The sequence below is a fragment of the Babylonia areolata genome, chromosome 1 (genome assembly GCF_041734735.1).
Source record: "Babylonia areolata isolate BAREFJ2019XMU chromosome 1, ASM4173473v1, whole genome shotgun sequence".
Lineage (NCBI taxonomy): Eukaryota > Metazoa > Mollusca > Gastropoda > Neogastropoda > Buccinidae > Babylonia > Babylonia areolata.
In genome coordinates, this window is record NC_134876.1 from 82169158 (window position 1) to 82191241 (window position 22084).

The 22084-nt window shown below is 45.1% G+C and overlaps 1 protein-coding gene across 6 annotated transcripts; it reads right to left on the reverse strand.

The window, feature by feature from the left end:
• Positions 1-590: 590 nt before the first annotated feature.
• On the reverse strand, positions 591-21078 carry LOC143288210 (uncharacterized). 6 transcript variants are annotated; one of them, XM_076596580.1, is made up of 10 exons: positions 20796-21078; positions 14741-16614; positions 12920-14272; positions 12254-12787; positions 10922-12121; positions 7233-10789; positions 5590-5845; positions 4319-4546; positions 2697-3004; positions 591-2060 (listed from the first exon to the last, which is right to left on the reverse strand). In XM_076596580.1, the coding sequence occupies exons 2-10, from the start codon at positions 15252-15254 to the stop codon at positions 1824-1826; spliced, it is 8187 nt and encodes a 2728-aa protein (XP_076452695.1). In that variant the 5' UTR covers positions 15255-16614; positions 20796-21078; the 3' UTR covers positions 591-1823. The 6 variants fall into 6 exon arrangements, with proteins under 6 accessions (XP_076452695.1, XP_076452703.1, XP_076452688.1 ...); XM_076596588.1 differs by having other exon boundaries at positions 12920-13453; positions 13925-16614; XM_076596573.1 differs by having other exon boundaries at positions 12920-13585; positions 13925-16614.
• Between the last annotated feature and the right edge of the window lie 1006 nt (positions 21079-22084).

Sequence of the window (22084 nt, forward strand, 5' to 3'; positions counted from 1 at the left end):
CGAAGATGTTACTGAGTTACAAGCAAGGCATAAGAAGCAGCACTCCAGCAACCGGTGCTATATCTAAATGACTTTCATTTAAAAAAGAAGATGACAATGATGATGATGGTGGTGGTGGTGGTGGCGATGATGGTGATGGTGATGAAGATGATGATTAATAAGGTTAATCATTGACTGTGAAATCTATGACTATTACTACTACTACTACTACTAATGATGATGGTAATAATAATAATAATAATAATAATAACAATAATAATAATAATAATAATAACAACAACAACAACATATAATAATAATAATAATAATAATAATGATAATGTTCCTAATGACGAAATACAAACCAAACAACAGTGTTCCTTCAAAACAAAGTACACACTGTTCTGCTAAAACCGAAGCAGACATTGTTCGCCCCACACAGTGTGCACTTTTCCTCCAAAACAAAATGCCCATATTGCATTCTTGCATGCACCTTCTTCCCCGCAAAAAAAAAATTGCGGCTGCCTATAGATATAAGCAAATTGTATATATATATATATATATATATATATATATATATATATATATATATATATATATATACAGCAAAAGAAACGTCACAGGTGGTGTCTCCTGTCTACAGTGCCGAGAATCAGAACGGGCACTCTTGAACATCGTCGGAGTGACTCAGCAGCAGTGCAGAGATTTCTCTGGCGAGTGGCCACAAGGCGGCCAAACATTCACAGGTCGCTGTGGAGTGCCGGCAACGGAAATACGGAGCCAAGACAAGACAAGACAAGACAAGACAAGACAAGGAGAATTCTAAACCCACAGCGGGTTCACGAAACAGTGTTATTTGTTCATAGAAATACTTCAAATTCCAATCAACAATCATTCAGTGGCAAAAGACAAATTACACAGATTTGATGTGTTAATAAGGGGACACACAAGTGCATTTGCAGACACTACCAGAAATAACTAGAATAAAGAAAATTAGAAAGAAAAAAAAGAATTCATAATCGCCAGTGTGGCTGTATACGGGGGAGGCGGCGAGATGCGCATCGGCAGTAAAGAAAAGAAAAAAAAGGGGGATGGGGGTGGGGGGTGGGGGGTGTGGGGGCCTCTGCTTAAGAACATAAGTACTACCCTCAAGAAAACAAAGTTTGGCTGGCTGAAATGGTAAAACACATCAAAATTAATGAATAAATAAAATGAAAAACAAACAAACAAAAAACTCCCCCCCCCCCCCCCAAAAAAAAAGAGAGTCAAGAACACGTACACAGTTTGGCAAAGAATAAAAAATTAAATACAAAAAAAGGGGGGCGAGGGGGTGAACTAGAACCCTAGCCCCCTCCCCGCCACCCCCGTATTGTATTGTATTGTATTGTATTGTATTGTATTGTATTACTCTTTTTGTCACAACAGATTTTTCCGTGTGAAAAACGGGCTGCTCTCCCCAGGGAGAGCGCGTCGCTACACTAAGAGCGCCACCCTTTTTTCTTTTTTTTTTTTCAGCCCGCAATATCATTTATTTTCCTATCAAAGTGGATATTTCTACACAATTTTCCCAGGGACAACCCTTTTGCTGCCGTGGTTTCTTTCACGTGCGCTAAATGCAAACTGCACATGGGACCTCGGTTTATCGTCTCACCCGAATGACTAGCGTCCAGACCACCACTCAAGGTCTTAGTGGAGGGGGAGAAAATACTGGCGACAGTGTCAGGTTTCTCGAACCAGCCGCGCTCAGATTCTCTCACTTCCTTGGCGGACGCGTTACCCCAGTCAAGGGCCAACCCTCCGCTAAGAAGAGAAGAGAAAAGGGGGTTGATTAATTAGTTAATTAATTAAAAGAGATGCTTGGCGATGTGGAACAGGACGTACAGGAAGTCCCTCTCTCGCTCGGGCACCTCCGCCATTATGTCCAGACCGGGCACAAAGAAATGGGGCACGCGCATGCGCCCGGACACCATCTTCCCCAGCTGTATCAGACAGTGCAGGAGACGGTTGCGGCGACAGTTGGTGCCCCACAGCGCCTGGCCCGGGCTGGTCACGTAAAACTCCGTCCACAGGAGGGTTCGGATCTGTCATGAGCACGAAACAGTGCTAAGAAGGCGGCTGTGAGTCTGTGGGTGGGTGGGTGGTGGAGGGGGTGTTTTAGGTGGGTGGAGGGTGGGGAAGTGAGGGATGGGGGGGAGGAGGATGAGGATGATGAGAATGCGTGCGTGCGTGCGTGCGTGCGTGTGTGTGTGTGTGTGTGTGTGTGTGTGTGTGTGTAATGGGGGAGAGGGAGGTGGATGGGAAGAAGCAGATGGTGATGGTGATGATGATAATGATAATGATGATGATGATAACGTGTGCTAGTGCGTGCGAGTGTGTTTGTGAGCGTGTGTGTTTTCATGCGTGGCTACGCGTGTATGTGCTCATTTGCACATGCGCCTGTGTTTGTCTGTTTTGTGTGTGTGTGTGTGTGTGTGTGTGTGTGTGTGTGTGTGTGTGTGTGTGTGTGTGTGCGTGCGTGCATGTGGTTAGGCATATGTATGCATGTATTTATGTTCGTGTATATATATATATATATATATATATATAACATGGTTATATTATTATCTAAAATGAACGTGCTCTTGAAAGTAAGCCTTTTAGAAGACAACTTTCAACACTACAACTCCCATTGGAGCATACGGAGACATGAACATCACTCACAAGAACGACAGCCGTACCTGAAAAGTGGAAAACTTCTCGATCTTCAGGTCGCCGTACCCTCCTTGCTCCTTCAGGAAGCTGACAGCCAGTCGAAGCTGCAGCATCTTGGGGTTGGTGGACCTAGAGTTCTCCAGCCCTTTGAAGATTTCCAGAAACCGTTTCAGAATACGCAGGACGGGTTTCCGGCAGGTAGTTAAAGACGTCTGGCCATCCTCAGCCTGATCCGTGACAGTGTGGAGCCTGCGGTCGGCAAACTTCGTCAGCGTTTTCTCGGCTTGAGAGAAAGAGTAGCGCCACAAGAGGTGACGAACGTCGGTGTAGGCTTCTGTTGGACAGGGAAAGAAAATGTCATGATATGACGAAAATAAATACAGAAACGTTTATTGTCTGTAAGTTACAGTTTCACTTTCTCAGGGCGGCGTTCACTGCGTTCGGACAAATCCATATACGCTACACCACATCTGCTAGGCAGATGCCTGACCAGCGGCATAACTCAACGTGCTTAGTCAGGTCCTGAGTGCATGCATACATATTTGTGTACCTGTCAGAGTGGATGTCTTTTTACATAATTTTGCCAAACGACAACATTCTCGTTGCCATGGGTTCTTTTTCAGTGCGCCAAGTGCGTGCTGCACACGGGACGTCGGTTTATCGTCTTATCCGAAAGACCAGATGCTCAGCTTGATTTTCCAGTCAAACTTGGAAGAAAGGGCGAGAGCGGGATTCGAACCCACACCCTCATGGACTCCCTGTATTGGCAGCTGAGCGTCTTAACCATTTTGACACCTTCTTCCTTGAGAAACTGAAACTGAAACTGTCTGTAAGATACAGAAAAGATTTTTTTTCTCCAAGACACAAAACCTCGCCTTGGTGCGGGTAATAACACTTCAGTCCTAAACGAATAAAGATAGATACAGAGCGCTTAAAAGTGAACAGAACAGAAAATAAGTGTGCTCTGTGACTTGCATGCAAGTCAAGTCAAGTCAAGATTTATTCCAAAAATTCCCCCATGGGTGCACATGGAAAAAACAAAATGGGCAAAAGGCAAACAATGCATGGCGACAATGAATGTGGCAAGGTTATACAGTACATGATATATTTGTGATTAACCCTTTCACCGCCAAGCTCGCATTTACGCACAGGTGTGGTAGAGGACCCATGTCACTGAAATGTGACCATTCGTTGGTCTGTTATCCATGAACCTACTGCTCTTAATGCTCGGTGGTAGGATAGGCCATATTTTCTATACATCGCAGGGGGAATCCCCCGCTATATTTAGCCACTGTCTTTTCTGTGTTTATACCACAAGGGAATTTTGTACTCTAAATTGACTGGCGGTGAAAGGGTTAAGTAAAGGAAATAATGCTGTGTTTAGAGTTAAGAATATCATCTGAACACCGAAGCATCTAATTTCAATTCACACAAATTTTCACAAACAATGACTAACCCAAAGTGTGCAGAAATCCAACCGAGTAGAATAAAAACATTTCAAAAGTGTTGCATAATAATTCTTGATTTTTTTTTTAAACCGTTGCAAATGAGGCCAACCACCACCACCACCACACACACACACACACACACACACACACACACACACACACACACACACACAAGTTCAGAACAGACAGCACGGGCTCACCGTTGCTACACTCCTTAGGAATGACGTGGAAGCCAGCTCTTCTGATGTCCTCGGCGGTCTGAGGATCGAGGAGGCTCAGGTTGCCCTCAGACTCTTCAGGGAAGCCCTCCAGCTTGAGGGCCGGCACCAGGTCGATGGACACGGGCAGGAGACCCTCGGCCCCTTCCCTGGGAATAGCGTCCAGCAGCACGGGGAAGGACGCTGCTCCAGGTTTTCCGTCCGGGTCCACTGGGGGGCAGGGAGAGACAGATGTGTTGTGTGGTGTGGTGTGGTGTGGTGCGGTGTGGTGTTGTGGTGTGGTGTGGTGTGGTGTGGTGTGTTGTGGTGTGGTGTGGTGTGGTGTGGTGTGTTGTGTTGTAGTGTGCTGTGTTGTGTTGTGCTGTGCTGTGCTGTTGTGTTGTATTGCAGTGCAGTGCAGTGCAGTGCACTGTAGTGTAGTGTAGTGTAGTGTAGTGTAGTGTAGTGTAGTGCATTGCATTTTCATTTTGTCCCAACTGATTTCTCTGTCTGAAATTCTAGCTGCTCTCTCTGGGGAGATCGCGTCGCCATAGCAAAGCACCGCCATTATTTCTAATGCCTGCTATTGTATTTGTTTTACTGTCAAAGTGGTTAAACTTTCTACAAAATTTGGCCAGGGACAACCGTTTTGTTGCCGTGGGTTCTTTTACGTGCGCTAAGTGCATGCTGCACACGAGACCTCGGTTTATCGACCATTTCGAATGACTAGCGTCCAGACTGACCTCAACTCAAGAGCTTATATAGGGGGAAAACATTCTGGCGAGTCAGTGTGGGATTCAAAACAAAGTAACACCGAAACCAAACCAAACAAATCAACAGAAACGAAACAAGACAAAAAACAAAAAACAAAAACAAAAGTAACGCCGAAACTATACCACACAAAACAGTTTCAGTTTCAGTTTCAGTAGCTCAAGGAGGCGTCACTGCGTTCGGACAAATCTATATGTGCTACACCACATCTGCCAAGCAGATGCCTGACCAGCAGCGTAACCCAATGCGCTTTGTCAGGCCTTGAGAAAAAAATAAAATAAAATAAAATAAAATAAAATAAATAAATAAATTAATAATAATATAATATAATAATAATAATATGAAAATAAAATAAACAAATAAATAGATAAATAAATAAATAAAACAAATTAATTAATTAAAAAAGACAACAATGATGCTAAATAAGTAATAAATTATAAACACACACATACACACACACACACACACACACACACACACACACACACACACACACAACAAACCTCGTGCGCGCCTCTCATCGTCCACGGCCTTCGCGAAGACGCGAAACATCGTCTGCCTGAAGTCCCGCGAACTCACTCTGCCATTCCCATCACAGCAGAGACCCCTGAGGAAGGCCGCCAGGGGGTCGTCAGGTGTCGCCTCGGACGCCATCTCCACGAAACAGAAGCCGGGAGGAGCATTCTCGTTCGAGATTCGGAGACAGTGGCCCGGCAGGCGAGGTAAAAACATGCAATCCATCTCGTCCGCCCGTGTCACCTGTTTGGTTAGCAGAGAATGGTTTGTTCGGGTCAGACCTAATTGATAACATTCGGTTTTCTTTTCTTTATTTCTTTTTCTTTCTTTTTTTTATTTTTATTTTTTAACCCTATTCTGGTGAATCGAGGCTATGTTAGTTTGGTTAGCAGATAATGGTTGCTGCTCGGATCAGGACTATAAATAAAATTCGGTTTTCTTTTTTACCATACTCTGGTTAATTAACAAGGAACAAATGATGACCATTTTGAATAAATCGCTTAATGAAAACAAAGTTGCGTGCAAATCCAATAGAAACAACATTTAATAATCTGATGGCATTTCCGAGTACCTATTAAAAAAAAAAAAAAAAAAAAAAAAAAAAAAAAAAAAAAACTGCCTGTAAATCGAGAAAAGTGAATCGTTCAGACCACCCTGACATCACTACGTGCCTTTCAGACAAGAGAGAGAGAGAGAGAGAGAGAGAGAGAGAGAGTTTCAGTTTCAGTAGCTCAAGGAGGCGTCACTGCGTTCGGACAAATCCATATACGCTACACCACATCTGCCAAGCAGATGCCTGACCAGCAGCGTAACCCAAGAGAGAGAGAGAGAGAGAATTCAAACAGACACTGATGATATCTGAACACAAATTCTGGTCTTTATAAGGAGAGAAGAGGAGTATTGGTGGATAGAGGGGTTAAAGGAGGGGGATGCATACTCAGTCTAGCTCCTTAAATTTATCAACAAATACTGTTAGTAGCTGTGCAGGGTCTCCTTTAGTGTGTGACCTCATGACGACCTGGTAATGATAACCCCCGCGGACTACTAACGTTGGAGCTCCTTGGATTTTGGCTGTGTAAGGGGGAGGGGGCGGCGGGGGGGTGGGGGGTGGGGGGGGGGCGTTGAGATGTGCAGTAAGTTTCAGTTTCAAGGAGGTGTCATAACGTGCGGCTGATCCATGTACACTACACTTCATCTGCATTAACCACAAAAAGAGGAGCAGTTAGGTAACTACACAAACACAACGCGCTGATCAGACTTGGCAGAGTGAAGTCATTGCCACATTGAATGTTATTTTCCGCGCTGCCCCAGTGGCACTTCCCCCATCTCGATCGTCCCCAATACCAGTCCCCACAAATATATGAACTATCACTGATAGGTCGCCATGAGGTCACACGCCAGAGGAGACACTGCAATGCCCCCGAGTCCCTGTTGGTACCTGTTTTGTTTTACAGTACACGCAAGACATCGTCTGCTAAGCCCACCAATAACGACAACAGCACCAGCCCTACAACAATCTCAACAGGAAATAAGACCCACTCAAACCTCAAGCAACAACAACAACAAACACAAATATACAAAAAGAGATGATAATTTCACATGGATGATTGAACCAGAAACTTTCACGTACCTTGGTGCCGTCAAAGCCGGAGCCTGAGTTAAGACTGTCCCATTGAGGACAGTCCGTTGACTCTCCAAGCAGTTTCTTAATTTTCTCTCGGAATCTGTTGAAGGCACCTGAAGCTGTCTCGATTTCTTTCCTCTTCACTTTGACTTCATCATCAATGAAGGTGATCATCTCACTGCAAGGGTCAGATGATGCTTGCAGCTCTAAGGCTTCAATTACCCACTGTGCCTTTTCCTCCAGAGATCTCGTGTCTATCACAGGCTGATAGCCTGTAGAACCTTGGGCAGGTGTTGAAGTCTGAGGTGGGAGTGATGAATCAGATCTGGAGGGGGTGAGATCTGGGGGCGTGGGAGGCACGACGACTGCTTTACACTTGTGCCGGTGGAGAGACTTGAAAGACTTTCCACACCACGTGCAAACTTGCCTGTCATCTTGCGGTGTTTTCCCAGCCGGCAGTTTTCCTTTAGCTGAGGGAGAGTGGAAGTCTGAGGACGAAGCAGATTTGACTTTGGATCGAGCACCTGAGTAAATGGGCTGTCTACGCTGGCGTAACAGCTCCTCGTCCGGCTGACTTACACAGGCCTCCATTTGCGGGGGCAATAGCTCTTTGGGGGATGTCTCTTCATACAGTTGATTGGTATCACCTGGGTCACTGCTTTCTGCTGACTTGGCATGGCTAGTGGTATCTCCTGATGGATCTGATGAAGTGCTGGTACATTTGTGCTGTGATAGTCGCTTGAACTCTTTCCCACATGTGGGACAAGGCTGTTTCTTTTCTGTGTCTTTGCTTTCAGCTGACTTATCGTGGCTAGTGGTATCACCTGATGGATTTGATGAGGTGTTGGGGCTGGGCCCTGCCTGTGGTTGTAACAACTCTTTTGGTAATGTCTCTTCATCCACTTGACTTAGACTGGGCCCTGTATCCTGGTGTAACAACTCTTTGGGAGATGTCTCTTCATCCAGTTGACTTAGACTGGGCCCTGCACGCGGGTGAAACGGCACAGGCTTGCCATCATCTGTGGTATCACCTGATGGATTTAATGAAGTGCTGGTACATTTGTGCTGAGATAGTCGCTTGAACTCTTTCCCACATGTGGGACAAGGCTGTTTCTTTTCTGTGTCACCGCTTTCAGCTGACTTGCCATGACATGTGGAATCATCTGACAGACTTGAAGAGCTGTTGGGACTAGGCTCTGCATGTCGTTGTAACAACTCTTTGGGAGATGTCTCTTCATCCACTTGACTTAGACTGGGCCCTGTATCCTGGTGTAACAACTCTTTGGGAGATGTCTCTTCATCCACTTGACTTAGACTGGGCCCTGTATCCTGGTGTAACACCTCTTTGGGAGATGTCTCTTCATCCACTTGACTTAGACTGGGCCCTGTATCCTGGTGCAACAACTCTTTGGGAGATGTCTCTTCATCCAGTGGACTTAGACTGGGCCCTGCACGCGGGTGAAACGGCACTGGCTTGCCATCGTCTGTGGTATCACCTGATGGATTTAATGAAGTGCTGGTACATTTGTGCTGAGATAGTCGCTTGAACTCTTTCCCACATGTTGGACAAGGCTGTTTCTTCTTTGTGTCACCGCTTTCAGCTGACTTGTCGTGGCTAGTGGTATCACCTGATGGATTTGATGAAGTGCTGGTACATTTGTGCTGTGATAGTCGCTTGAACTCTTTCCCACATGTGGGACAAGGCTGTTTCTTTTCTGTGTCACTGCTTTCAGCTGACTTGTCGTGGCTAGTGGTATCACCTGATGGATTTGATGAAGTGCTGGTACATTTGTGCTGTGATAGTCGCTTGAACTCTTTCCCACATGTGGGACAAGGCTGTTTCTTTTCTGTGTCACTGCTTTCAGCTGACTTGTCGTGGCTAGTGGTATCACCTGATGGATTTGATGAAGTGCTGGTACATTTGTGCTGAGATAGTCGCTTGAACTCTTTCCCACATGTGGGACAAGGCTGTTTCTTCTTTGTGTCACCGCTTTCAGCTGACTTGCCATGGCTAGTGGTATCATCGTACTGACTTGAAGAGGTGTTGGGACTAGGCTCTGCATGTTGTTGTAACAACTCTTTGAGTAATGTCTCTTCATCCACTTGACCTAGACTGGGCGCTGTATCCTGGTGTAACAACTCTTTGGGAGATGTCTCTTCATCCACTTGACTTAGACTGGGCCCTGTATTCTGGTGTAACAACTCGTTGGGAGATGTCTCTTCATCCAGTCGACTTAGACTGGGCCCTGCATGCGGGTGAAACGGCACAGGCTTGCCATCACCTGTGGTATCACCTGATGGATTTGAAGAAGTGCTGGTACATTTGTGCTGAGATAGTCGCTTGAACTCTTTCCCACATGTGGGACAAGGCTGTTTCTTCTTTGTGTCACCGCTTTCAGCTGACTTGTCGTGGCTAGTGGTATCACCTGATGGATTTGATGAAGTGCTGGTACATTTGTGCTGAGATAGTCGCTTGAACTCTTTCCCACATGTGGGACAAGGCTGTTTCTTCTTTGTCTCACCACTTTCAGCTGACTTGCCATGGCTAGTGGTATCATCGTACAGACTTGAAGAGGTGTTGGGACTAGGCTCTGCATGTCGTTGTAACAACTCTTTGGGTAATGTCTCTTCATCCACTTGACCTAGACTGGGCGCTGTATCCAGGTGTAACAACTCTTTGGGAGATGTCTCTTCATCCAGTCGACTTAGACTGGGCCCTGCATGTGGGTGAAACGGCACAGGCTTGCCATCACCTGTGGTATCACCTGATGGATTTGATGAAGTGCTGGTACATTTGTGCTGAGATAGTCGCTTGAACTCTTTCCCACATGTGGGACAAGGATGTTTCTTTTCTGTGTCACTGCTTTCAGCTGACTTGTCGTGGCTAGTGGTATCACCTGATGGATTTGATGAAGTGCTGGTACATTTGTGCTGAGATAGTCGCTTGAACTCTTTTCCACATGTGGGACAAGGCTGTTTCTTCTTTGTGTCACCGCTTTCAGCTGACTTGTCGTGGCTAGTGGTATCACCTGATGGATTTGATGAAGTGCTGGTACATTTGTGCTGTGATAGTCGCTTGAACTCTTTCCCACATGTGGGACAAGGCTGTTTCTTCTTTGTGTCACCGCTTTCAGCTGACTTGCCATGGCTAGTGGTATCATCGTACAGACTTGAAGAGGTGTTGGGACTAGGCTCTGCATGTCGTTGTAACAACTCTTTGGGTAATGTCTCTTCATCCACTTGACCTAGACCGGGCGCTGTATCCTGGTGTAACAACTCTTTGGGAGATGTCTCTTCATCCACTTGACTTAGACTGGGCCCTGTATCCTGGTGTAACAACTCGTTGGGAGATGTCTCTTCATCCAGTCGACTTAGACTGGGCCCTGCATGTGGGTGAAACGGCACAGGCTTGCCATCACCTGTGGTATCACCTGATGGATTTGATGAAGTGCTGGTACATTTGTGCTGAGATAGTCGCTTGAACTCTTTCCCACATGTGGGACAAGGATGTTTCTTTTCTGTGTCACTGCTTTCAGCTGACTTGTCGTGGCTAGTGGTATCACCTGATGGATTTGATGAAGTGCTGGTACATTTGTGCTGAGATAGTCACTTGAACTCTTTTCCACATGTGGGACAAGGCTGTTTCTTCTTTGTGTCACCGCTTTCAGCTGACTTGTCGTGGCTAGTGGTATCACCTGATGGATTTGATGAAGTGCTGGTACATTTGTGCTGTGATAGTCGCTTGAACTCTTTCCCACATGTGGGACAAGGCTGTTTCTTCTTTGTGTCACCGCTTTCAGCTGACTTGCCATGGCTAGTGGTATCATCGTACAGACTTGAAGAGGTGTTGGGACTAGGCTCTGCATGTCGTTGTAACAACTCTTTGGGTAATGTCTCTTCATCCACTTGACCTAGACCGGGCGCTGTATCCTGGTGTAACAACTCTTTGGGAGATGTCTCTTCATCCACTTGACTTAGACTGGGCCCTGTATCCTGGTGTAACAACTCGTTGGGAGATGTCTCTTCATCCAGTCGACTTAGACTGGGCCCTGCATGTGGGTGAAACAGCACAGGCTTGCCATCACCTGTGGTATCACCTGATGGATTTGATGAAGTGCTGGTACATTTGTGCTGAGATAGTCGCTTGAACTCTTTCCCACATGTGGGACAAGGATGTTTCTTTTCTGTGTCACTGCTTTCAGCTGACTTGTCGTGGCTAGTGGTATCACCTGATGGATTTGATGAAGTGCTGGTACATTTGTGCTGAGATAGTCGCTTGAACTCTTTTCCACATGTGGGACAAGGCTGTTTCTTCTTTGTGTCACCGCTTTCAGCTGACTTGTCGTGGCTAGTGGTATCACCTGATGGATTTGATGAAGTGCTGGTACATTTGTGCTGTGATAGTCGCTTGAACTCTTTCCCACATGTGGGACAAGGCTGTTTCTTCTTTGTGTCACCGCTTTCAGCTGACTTGCCATGGCTAGTGGTATCATCGTACAGACTTGAAGAGGTGTTGGGACTAGGCTCTGCATGTCGTTGTAACAACTCTTTGGGTAATGTCTCTTCATCCACTTGACCTAGACCGGGCGCTGTATCCTGGTGTAACAACTCTTTGGGAGATGTCTCTTCATCCACTTGACTTAGACTGGGCCCTGTATCCTGGTGTAACAACTCGTTGGGAGATGTCTCTTCATCCAGTCGACTTAGACTGGGCCCTGCATGTGGGTGAAACGGCACAGGCTTGCCATCACCTGTGGTATCACCTGATGGATTTGATGAAGTGCTGGTACATTTGTGCTGAGATAGTCGCTTGAACTCTTTCCCACATGTGGGACAAGGATGTTTCTTTTCTGTGTCACTGCTTTCAGCTGACTTGTCGTGGCTAGTGGTATCACCTGATGGATTTGATGAAGTGCTGGTACATTTGTGCTGAGATAGTCACTTGAACTCTTTTCCACATGTGGGACAAGGCTGTTTCTTCTTTGTGTCACCGCTTTCAGCTGACTTGTCGTGGCTAGTGGTATCACCTGATGGATTTGATGAAGTGCTGGTACATTTGTGCTGTGATAGTCGCTTGAACTCTTTCCCACATGTGGGACAAGGCTGTTTCTTCTTTGTGTCACCGCTTTCAGCTGACTTGCCATGGCTAGTGGTATCATCGTACAGACTTGAAGAGGTGTTGGGACTAGGCTCTGCATGTCGTTGTAACAACTCTTTGGGTAATGTCTCTTCATCCACTTGACCTAGACCGGGCGCTGTATCCTGGTGTAACAACTCTTTGGGAGATGTCTCTTCATCCACTTGACTTAGACTGGGCCCTGTATCCTGGTGTAACAACTCGTTGGGAGATGTCTCTTCATCCAGTCGACTTAGACTGGGCCCTGCATGTGGGTGAAACGGCACAGGCTTGCCATCACCTGTGGTATCACCTGATGGATTTGATGAAGTGCTGGTACATTTGTGCTGAGATAGTCGCTTGAACTCTTTCCCACATGTGGGACAAGGATGTTTCTTTTCTGTGTCACTGCTTTCAGCTGACTTGTCGTGGCTAGTGGTATCACCTGATGGATTTGATGAAGTGCTGGTACATTTGTGCTGAGATAGTCACTTGAACTCTTTTCCACATGTGGGACAAGGCTGTTTCTTCTTTGTGTCACCGCTTTCAGCTGACTTGTCGTGGCTAGTGGTATCACCTGATGGATTTGATGAAGTGCTGGTACATTTGTGCTGTGATAGTCGCTTGAACTCTTTCCCACATGTGGGACAAGGCTGTTTCTTCTTTGTGTCACCGCTTTCAGCTGACTTGCCATGGCTAGTGGTATCATCGTACAGACTTGAAGAGGTGTTGGGACTAGGCTCTGCATGTCGTTGTAACAACTCTTTGGGTAATGTCTCTTCATCCACTTGACCTAGACCGGGCGCTGTATCCTGGTGTAACAACTCTTTGGGAGATGTCTCTTCATCCACTTGACTTAGACTGGGCCCTGTATCCTGGTGTAACAACTCGTTGGGAGATGTCTCTTCATCCAGTCGACTTAGACTGGGCCCTGCATGTGGGTGAAACAGCACAGGCTTGCCATCACCTGTGGTATCACCTGATGGATTTGATGAAGTGCTGGTACATTTGTGCTGAGATAGTCGCTTGAACTCTTTCCCACATGTGGGACAAGGATGTTTCTTTTCTGTGTCACTGCTTTCAGCTGACTTGTCGTGGCTAGTGGTATCACCTGATGGATTTGATGAAGTGCTGGTACATTTGTGCTGAGATAGTCGCTTGAACTCTTTTCCACATGTGGGACAAGGCTGTTTCTTCTTTGTGTCACCGCTTTCAGCTGACTTGTCGTGGCTAGTGGTATCACCTGATGGATTTGATGAAGTGCTGGTACATTTGTGCTGTGATAGTCGCTTGAAATCTTTCCCACATGTGGGACAAGGCTGTTTCTTCTTTGTGTCACCGCTTTCAGCTGACTTGCCATGGCTAGTGGTATCATCGTACAGACTTGAAGAGGTGTTGGGACTAGGCTCTGCATGTCGTTGTAACAACTCTTTGGGTAATGTCTCTTCATCCACTTGACCTAGACTGGGCGCTGTATCCTGGTGTAACAACTCTTTGGGAGATGTCTCTTCATCCAGTGGACTTAGACTGGGCCCTGCATGCGGGTGAAACGGCACAGGCTTGCCATCATCTGTGGTATCACCTGATGGATTTGATGAAGTGCTGGTACATTTGTGCTGAGATAGTCGCTTGAACTCTTTCCCACATGTGGGACAAGGCTGTTTCTTTTCTGTGTCACTGCTTTCAGCTGACTTGTCGTGGCTAGTGGTATCACCTGATGGATTTGATGAAGTGCTGGTACATTTGTGCTGTGATAGTCGCTTGAACTCTTTCCCACATGTGGGACAAGGCTGTTTCTTCTTTGTGTCACCGCTTTCAGCTGACTTGCCATGGCTAGTGGTATCATCGTACAGACTTGAAGAGGTGTTGGGACTAGGCTCTGCATGTCGTTGTAACAACTCTTTGGGTAATGTCTCTTCATCCACTTGACCTAGACCGGGCGCTGTATCCTGGTGTAACAACTCTTTGGGAGATGTCTCTTCATCCAGTCGACTTAGACTGGGCCCTGCATGTGGGTGAAACGGCACAGGCTTGCCATCACCTGTGGTATCACCTGATGGATTTGATGAAGTGCTGGTACATTTGTGCTGAGATAGTCGCTTGAACTCTTTCCCACATGTGGGACAAGGCTGTTTCTTTTCTGTGTCACTGCTTTCAGCTGACTTATCGTGGCTAGTGGTATCTCCTGATGGATTTGATGAAGTGCTGGTACATTTGTGCTGAGATAGTCGCTTGAACTCTTTCCCACATGTGGGACAAGGCTGTTTCTTCTTTGTGTCACCGCTTTCAGCTGACTTGCCATGGCTAGTGGTGTCATCGTACAGATGTGAAGAGGTGTTGGGACTAGGCTCTGCATGTCGTAACAACTCTTTGGGTAATGTCTCTTCATCCACTTGACTTAGACTGGGCCCTGTATCCTGGTGTAACAACTCTTTGGGAGATGTCTCTTCATCCACTTGACTTAGACTGGGCCCTGTATCCTGGTGTAACAACTCTTTGGGAGATGTCTCTTCATCCACTTGACTTAGACAGGGCCCTGGATCCTGGTGTAACAACTCTTTGGGAGATGTCTCTTCGTCCACTGGACATAGACTGGGCCCTGCATGCGGGTGAAACGGCACAGGCTTGTCATCATCTGTGGTATCACCTGATGGATTTGATGAAGTGCTGGTACATTTGTGCTGTGATAGTCGCTTGAACTCTTTCCCACATGTGGGACAAGGCTGTTTCTTCTTTGTGTCACCGCTTTCAGCTGACCTGTCATGGCATGTGGTATCATCTGGGTCATTGCTTTCTGCTGACCTGTCATGGAATGTCGTATCATCCGTGGCAACTGACGGAGCATTGGAACAACTGTGCTGAGACAGTCGTTTGAACTCTCGCCCACAAGTGGGACATGTCTGTCTTTCCATGTGTCAATAAGTTCCCAAGTGCTTGGTTGCTTTCTTCGACTAAAACAAATTAAGAGGGCTAGCTGTTTAGTTGGTAAGTGACTTCTACAAATAATGTCTGTGAATTCCTTTTTCGTCGTTTTTACTTCATCAGTCTCTTGTTCCCCACAAACATTCCAGATGGAAATCTTCTGAAGACTCGGTATTCAACGATTCACTTACAAACGTAAAATGTCAGTTTACACTCATACAAAATGCGGAGCCGTCATTCAGAATATATGTGTCTGTCTCTCCCTTTCTTTTGCTCGGTCGCTCGGCAGCCTGTGCTGTTCGTCAAACAATTCACGATGGTGAAAATGAAGCCCGCTGAAAACAGTTCTTTATCAATGATAGCACAGACACATGATAACACAGACAATAGTTAATGACACATGACAGCACAGACAATAGTTACTGACACCTCTGTCAACTCAGTGAGTTAATCAACGCAAGTGATGGAGAGTCGTTCAGAGTATGATTACTTTACTGTTCTGTGTATTAAAGGAAACGAATCATAGGTTTATCAGCTGGATGTCGCAAGTCGCTGGGGGAGGTCGGGGGGGAGGGGGGGGGGTACAATTCACAGGTCTGCAGCTGGACAAAAAAGGTCGGTGACAGTACAGTTCACAGTTCTGTGAGATGCAGGCCTGGAGGCAAAATTCCTAGTTATGTTGCCGAGATACTGGATTTCTGAACAGTGTCAGTGGATGTATAATAATTCTCAGTTCTTTGATTGAAAATAGTGTGTCAGAAGAGGTACTTTTCATCAGTTGTGTAGCTGAAGATATTGGTTCAGTAGAGGTATAATTCTAAGTTCTGTAGCTGAAGATATTGCGTCAGTGCAGGTATAATTCTCAGTTCTGAAGCTGAAGATATTGCGTCAGTGGGGGTATAATTCTCAGTTCTGTGACTGAAAAAATTGCGCCAGTGGAGGTATAATTCTCAGTTCTAAAGCTGAAGATATTGCATCAGTGCAGGTAAAATTCTCAGTTCTGCAACTGAAGATATTGGGTCAGTAAAGGTATAATTCTCAGATATTGCGTCAGATGGGGTATATTTCTCAGTTCTCAGCGGAAGTATGTTTCACAGTTATATAACCGAAAATGTCGGGTCAGTGGAGGTACCCTTTTTAACAGTTCTGTAACGGGCCGGTACATAGATACGTGAGAAGGCTTGGCCGCACGGGTAATGTAGTCTTTATCAGCTGTCAGTGTAACCGGAATTTGGCGAAACCATTCTGTCCAAGAAGACTATCAGAATCACATCACACTTTCCGTTGTTCTGGTGTCAGATCGATCGTCACCTCAGGGTTGTGAAACAAGTTTTGACAACTGAGCAGATCCTGAAAAAGAACCAAACATAGCAAAATTCAAATCAGTCACTTGATCCTTTAATCAATTACTAATTAATCAGTCAATGAATCAACCAACCAACCAACCAATTGATCAGTCAGTCAGTTACCCAATCAGTCAGTCAGTCAAATATTCCATATGATATGATTCACGTGTTGTTTGGGTGTTGTTGTGGGTTGGGTTGTTGTTTTTTTAATATATTCGCAAGTACTAGACTGATCGTGAAAAAATTATATGCTGTCAGGCTATGTGTAATCATCAGTTTGAAAAAATATATGTTGTCAGGCTATGTGTAATCACCAGTTTACAAAAGTATAATAGCAACTCATAATACTAGGTTAATCCTCATCTAAAGCAAACGAAAAACTAACCCATCTATCTGTCTACCTATCTATCTATCTATCCATCTATCCATCTATCTATCTATCTGTCTATCTGTCTGTCTGTCTGTCCATCTATCTATCTATCGTCATTCAGAAGGGACACATATGAAACTACTGACACAAAAACGACAACACATTTGTGCAAGCAGCGAAAACAAACCTTTCTGAACCTGTCTGACACTTTATCAGTACTATCAGAACGACAACACATCCAGATAAACAACAAGAAGGGATCTATCTACAAATTGCATGGCGATAGCTTTTTCTTGTCTTTTTTTTCTCCCATCAACTTTGAATCATGCGTCTACGTTGCACCTGATGTCCGATTAAAATCTGTCGAAACTCTGCAGATTGGTTGACGTGAGACTTTCTCGAACAGTCAAAGGCACTATTTATAAATCGAGGGACAACCAGTAGCGGAGACTGTCAGTGTGTACTTGAGAACACAACTGATGACATGCTGTACTGGGCTGCCAACGCGGACGCCTATTGAAAGGTCAACCATGAGGGTGGTACCTACTTCCTGCGGAAGCTGAGGTCTTTCCACGTCATTCTGGAGATTATTTCCCTCTTCTTCCTGGCAGTTGTCCAGAGTGTTGTGCTCTGTTGCAATCAAGTGTGCTGTTTCAGCAGTGCCAAGAAAGCTGACACCGACAGACTTGGAAAAACATCACCCGGACAGCGACAGCGATCATGGTAGAACCCCCCACCCCCATCCCCTCCCCCCTTTCCTCGGTCGGAGACCAAGCTCTATGCGCTTTACAAACACGGGATCATTTGCACAACAGGTTGCCTACCTGTGGCCGTCCGACTGGAACCGAGTGCTGCTGATAGCAATGGCTTCTGCGCGCGCGCGCGCGTGTATGTGTATGTGTGCCCGCTCGCGCATGTGCGTTTGTGCCTCGTGCGTGTGTGCGCACGTGCGTGTGTGCATACATGTGTGTGTGTCAAAGTCGAAGTCAACATTTTATTTCACGGTGGTAATTGAATGAGCAACAACTGCTTTTTTTTTTTACATCTAGAAAAAGAAAGAAAAAACGAAGAGAAAATAAATGTGAAAAAAGTGTAATACATGTATACTTACATACAAAATTCGTGTGATGATGAAATGCATAATTGCATAAAATTATATCCAAACACGCATGCTCAAACACCACACCCACCCCATTCTACACACACATCCCCTAAAACAACACAAACACATTGCCAGTAAGAGCGTACACAAAACATATCACAACGAATGGATAAAGCAGTAGACTAATATATATATATATATATATATATATATATATATATATATATAATATACAGAGAGAGAGAGAGAGAGAGAGAGATTAGTATTACTGTTCATCTTTAGAAGAGTTAATGAGATTGTTCTTCGTATCATTTTTCTTGAACATGCTTTTATTCTTCGCGTTTGTATTTTCTGTGGTTGCTTTTATATGCTTGCAAGGACATTTTCCATATTTCATGAGGACTTAACAAAGTCTGAAGTTGATGTTCGTGTCATGTCGACCTTGAACCCGGAAGTAGGACTGACATTCGCGGCGGTGAAAAGGAATGACACCTCAGTCCCATAAATCAGAACAAGAACAGCTAACAACGCTTCCTGAAGTCTGACCGTGTCAGGCTAGTGGTAAGAGAGAGAGAGAGAGAGATTAGTATTACTGTTCATCTTTAGAAGAGTTAATGAGATTGTTCTTCGTATCATTTTTCTTGAACATGCTTTTATTCTCAACACTTTTTAAAGCGTCAAGAAGATTATTCTATAATTTTCCGCCACAGTACAGGAATCTGTGTTTGTTTGTTTGTTGGTTTTTTACAGTTAAATTTCTTTTATAATTTTGCTAACTTCTTTTAAGTGATGAGTTGGTTATTCAAGCGGCAACTTGGAGCGACAGCTAAGAATGTGGTGGGGGTGGAGGTGGGAGGTGGAGAGGGGTGGAGGACGTGTAGAATAGGCGGGGGTGGTGGGGGGGGAGCGGTTTTTTTTGGGGGGGTCAACAGCACATGTGTGTGCATACGTGTGCGCTAACAAGTGTGCTGTGTAATCGTGCACAGGGAGGGGTGAAGGGGGGCTTGGGGGGCGGGGGGGGGGGGGGGGGGGGGGGGGTTAAAATTGCATGACTGTGTGTGTCTTCGCGTTTGTATTTTCTGTGGTTGCTTTTATATGCTTGCAAGGACATTTTCCATATTTCATGAGGACTTAACAAAGTCTGAAGTTGATGTTCGTGTCATGTCGACCTTGAACCCGGAAGTAGGACTGACATTCGCGGCGGTGAAAAGGAATGACACCTCAGTCCCATAAATCAGAACAAGAACAGCTAACAACGCTTCCTGAAGTCTGACCGTGTCAGGCTAGTGGTAAGTTTCCGTTACAACGATCAGGAACTGATTTTTTAAAAAAAAGATAAAATAAAGATTTAAAAAGACAATGGAGATCAACAGAACAGACAAGCAAGCAGACGTCCGTCTCTACGCGCGAAAAGAATAATAACCTCAGTGCCTCGACAGGAATGAATGACGAATGACATGGATACTTTTTATGCAGCGGCTTTCCTCGGTCGGAGACCAAGCTCTGTGCGCTTCACAAACACGGGGTCACAATGTGCACAACAGGCTACCTACCGGAATAGATGGAGCCGACTGATGGCTGTCATTTTGCGCTCATCAGTCATTTGTTTTTCCTGTGTCATTCAATCAGATTTCAGGCACGCACACATACACACTCAGACAGACCTGTAACATTTTACGTGTGTGACCGTTTTTTTTTTTTTATTTACCCCGCCATGTAGGCAGTCTCAGTATGTTTTTTGAGGGGGTGCAAGCTGAGTATATTCTTGTTTCCATAACCCACCGAACGCTGACATGGATTACATGACATTCAACGTGCATATTTGATCTTCTGCGTGCGTATACACACGAAGGGGTTCAGGCACAAGCAGGTCTGCACGTATTATGTTGACCTGGGAGATCGGAAAAATCTTCCTTTACCTACCAGGCACTGTCATCGAGTTTCGAACCCGGGACCCTCAGATTGAAAGTCCAACCCTTTAACCACTCGCCTTAACAAGATGCGAAACATCATGGCCGCGACAACGATCAACCGACCAGTGCTCGACTTCAGTCAGTTCAAAGACACTACAATAATTATCAATATCTCGGTTGTTACTGTTAGTGTCTATGGTCAGTGAGTCTGCGGAGTCTGGCTTCTTGGCGGCTGAAAGCGTGTGTGTGTATCGATATCAGTATCAGTATCAGTAGCTCAAGGAGGCGTCACTGCGTTCGGACAAATCATTATACGCTGCACCACATCTGCCAAGCAGATGCCTACCAGCAGCGTAACCCAACGCGCTTAGTCAGGCCTTGAGAAAAAAAAAATAAATAAATAAAAATAAAATAAATGAATAAAATAAATAAAATAAAATAAAATAAAAATAAAAATAAAATAAAATAAAATAAAATAACAAACCAAAACAAAACAAACAAAAGCTAATTGTTTGGTTTTGTGCTGTTGTCATTTGTGTGTGTGTGTGTGCGTGTGTGTGTGTGTGCGTGTGTGTGTGCGTGTGAGTGTGAGTGTGTGCGTGTGTGTGCGAGTATGTGTGTGTTGTCGTTTTTCGCTTCTCTCTCTCTCTCTCTCTCTCTCTCTCTCTCTCTCTCTCTCCCCCTAAAATTTCTTTATCCTTGAGTAATAAAGTTTTTGAATCTCGAATCTCGAATCTTGAATCTCTCTCTCAGAAAATACGCTCCCAGCACCCAAATCCAACAGTGAAATCAATACTCACAGTGACTGTCGTCGTCGGATGTTGCCTTCAACCCTGTCATCACCGTGAAACTGATAATGGTTTCAAAACACTTTCCTCTCGAATGCTCTCGAGTAACTTAGTGGTAGGGAAACGAGGACAAACTATACATAGTGCGGCACTGTGTGAAGGTGTGGGTAGAGACCTGCGGACTTTACCCTGTTCTGAGAAGTAGCCGCAAGTTTCGGTTTCGGGGTTTTTACCCTCTCTGCCACGTCAACAGAATGAGCAAATCATCCGTCCTCTCGCTTCGTTCTCTACCTGCTCTTCTCTCTCTCTCTCTCTCTCTCTCTCTCTCTCTCTCTCTCTCTCTCTCTCTCTCTCTCTCCGTCTCTACCTCTTCTCTCCGTTTCTTTTTCAATACCTCTCTCTCTCTTTCTCTCTCAATACTTCTCTCTCTCTCTCTCTTTATCTATCTATCTATCTATCTCTCTCTTTCTCTCTCAATACTTCTCTCTCTCTCTTTCTCTCTCTCCCTCTCTCTCTCTCCGCTTCTCTCTCTATTTTTCCCTCTCTCAATACTTCTCTCTCTCTCTTTCTCTTTCTCTCTCTCTTTCACAAATCGTTTTCTTTTCAATCGCCAAAGACGTGGAACAAGCTCCCTGATAACCTCCGTTATTCTGATTCCCTCGCATCTTTTAAATCTCGTCTCAAAACTCACCTTTTCCCTCAGCAATAAGTTCTATTGTGACAGGTCCACTTCCTTTGCGTTAGCAGTGCTTGACTATGTGTGTATACATATGTATGTGTACATAACTACATGCATGTATATGAATGTGTATTGTGTGTGCCTGTGTTTGTGTAAGTTTGTGCCTGCTTATGTGTGCGTATGTGTTAGGGTAGCTGTTAGATACATATGTATGTTAAAATGTATGTATGCAGTGTGTGTGTGTGTGTGTGTGTGTGTGTGTGTGCGTGCGTGCGTGCGTGCGTGGTGTGTGTGTGTGTGTGTGTAGTCACATTTTGGTGTGTGTATGTAACATAGATATAATGTTTTATGTTAACAAAAGCGTTTTTGTAAAGCACCTAGAGCAGATTTCTGGATAGTGTGCTATATAAGTATCCATTGTTATTATTATTATTATTATTATTTCTCTCTCAATACTTCTCTCTCTCTCTCTCTCTCTCTCTCTCTCTCTCTCTCTCTGTCTGTTTCCGTCCTCTCTCTCTCTTGTTCTCTCTCAATACTTCTCTCTCTCTCTTTCTTTCAATATTTCTCTCTCTCTCTTCTCTCAATACTTCTCTCTCTCTCTCTCTCTCTCTCTCTCTCT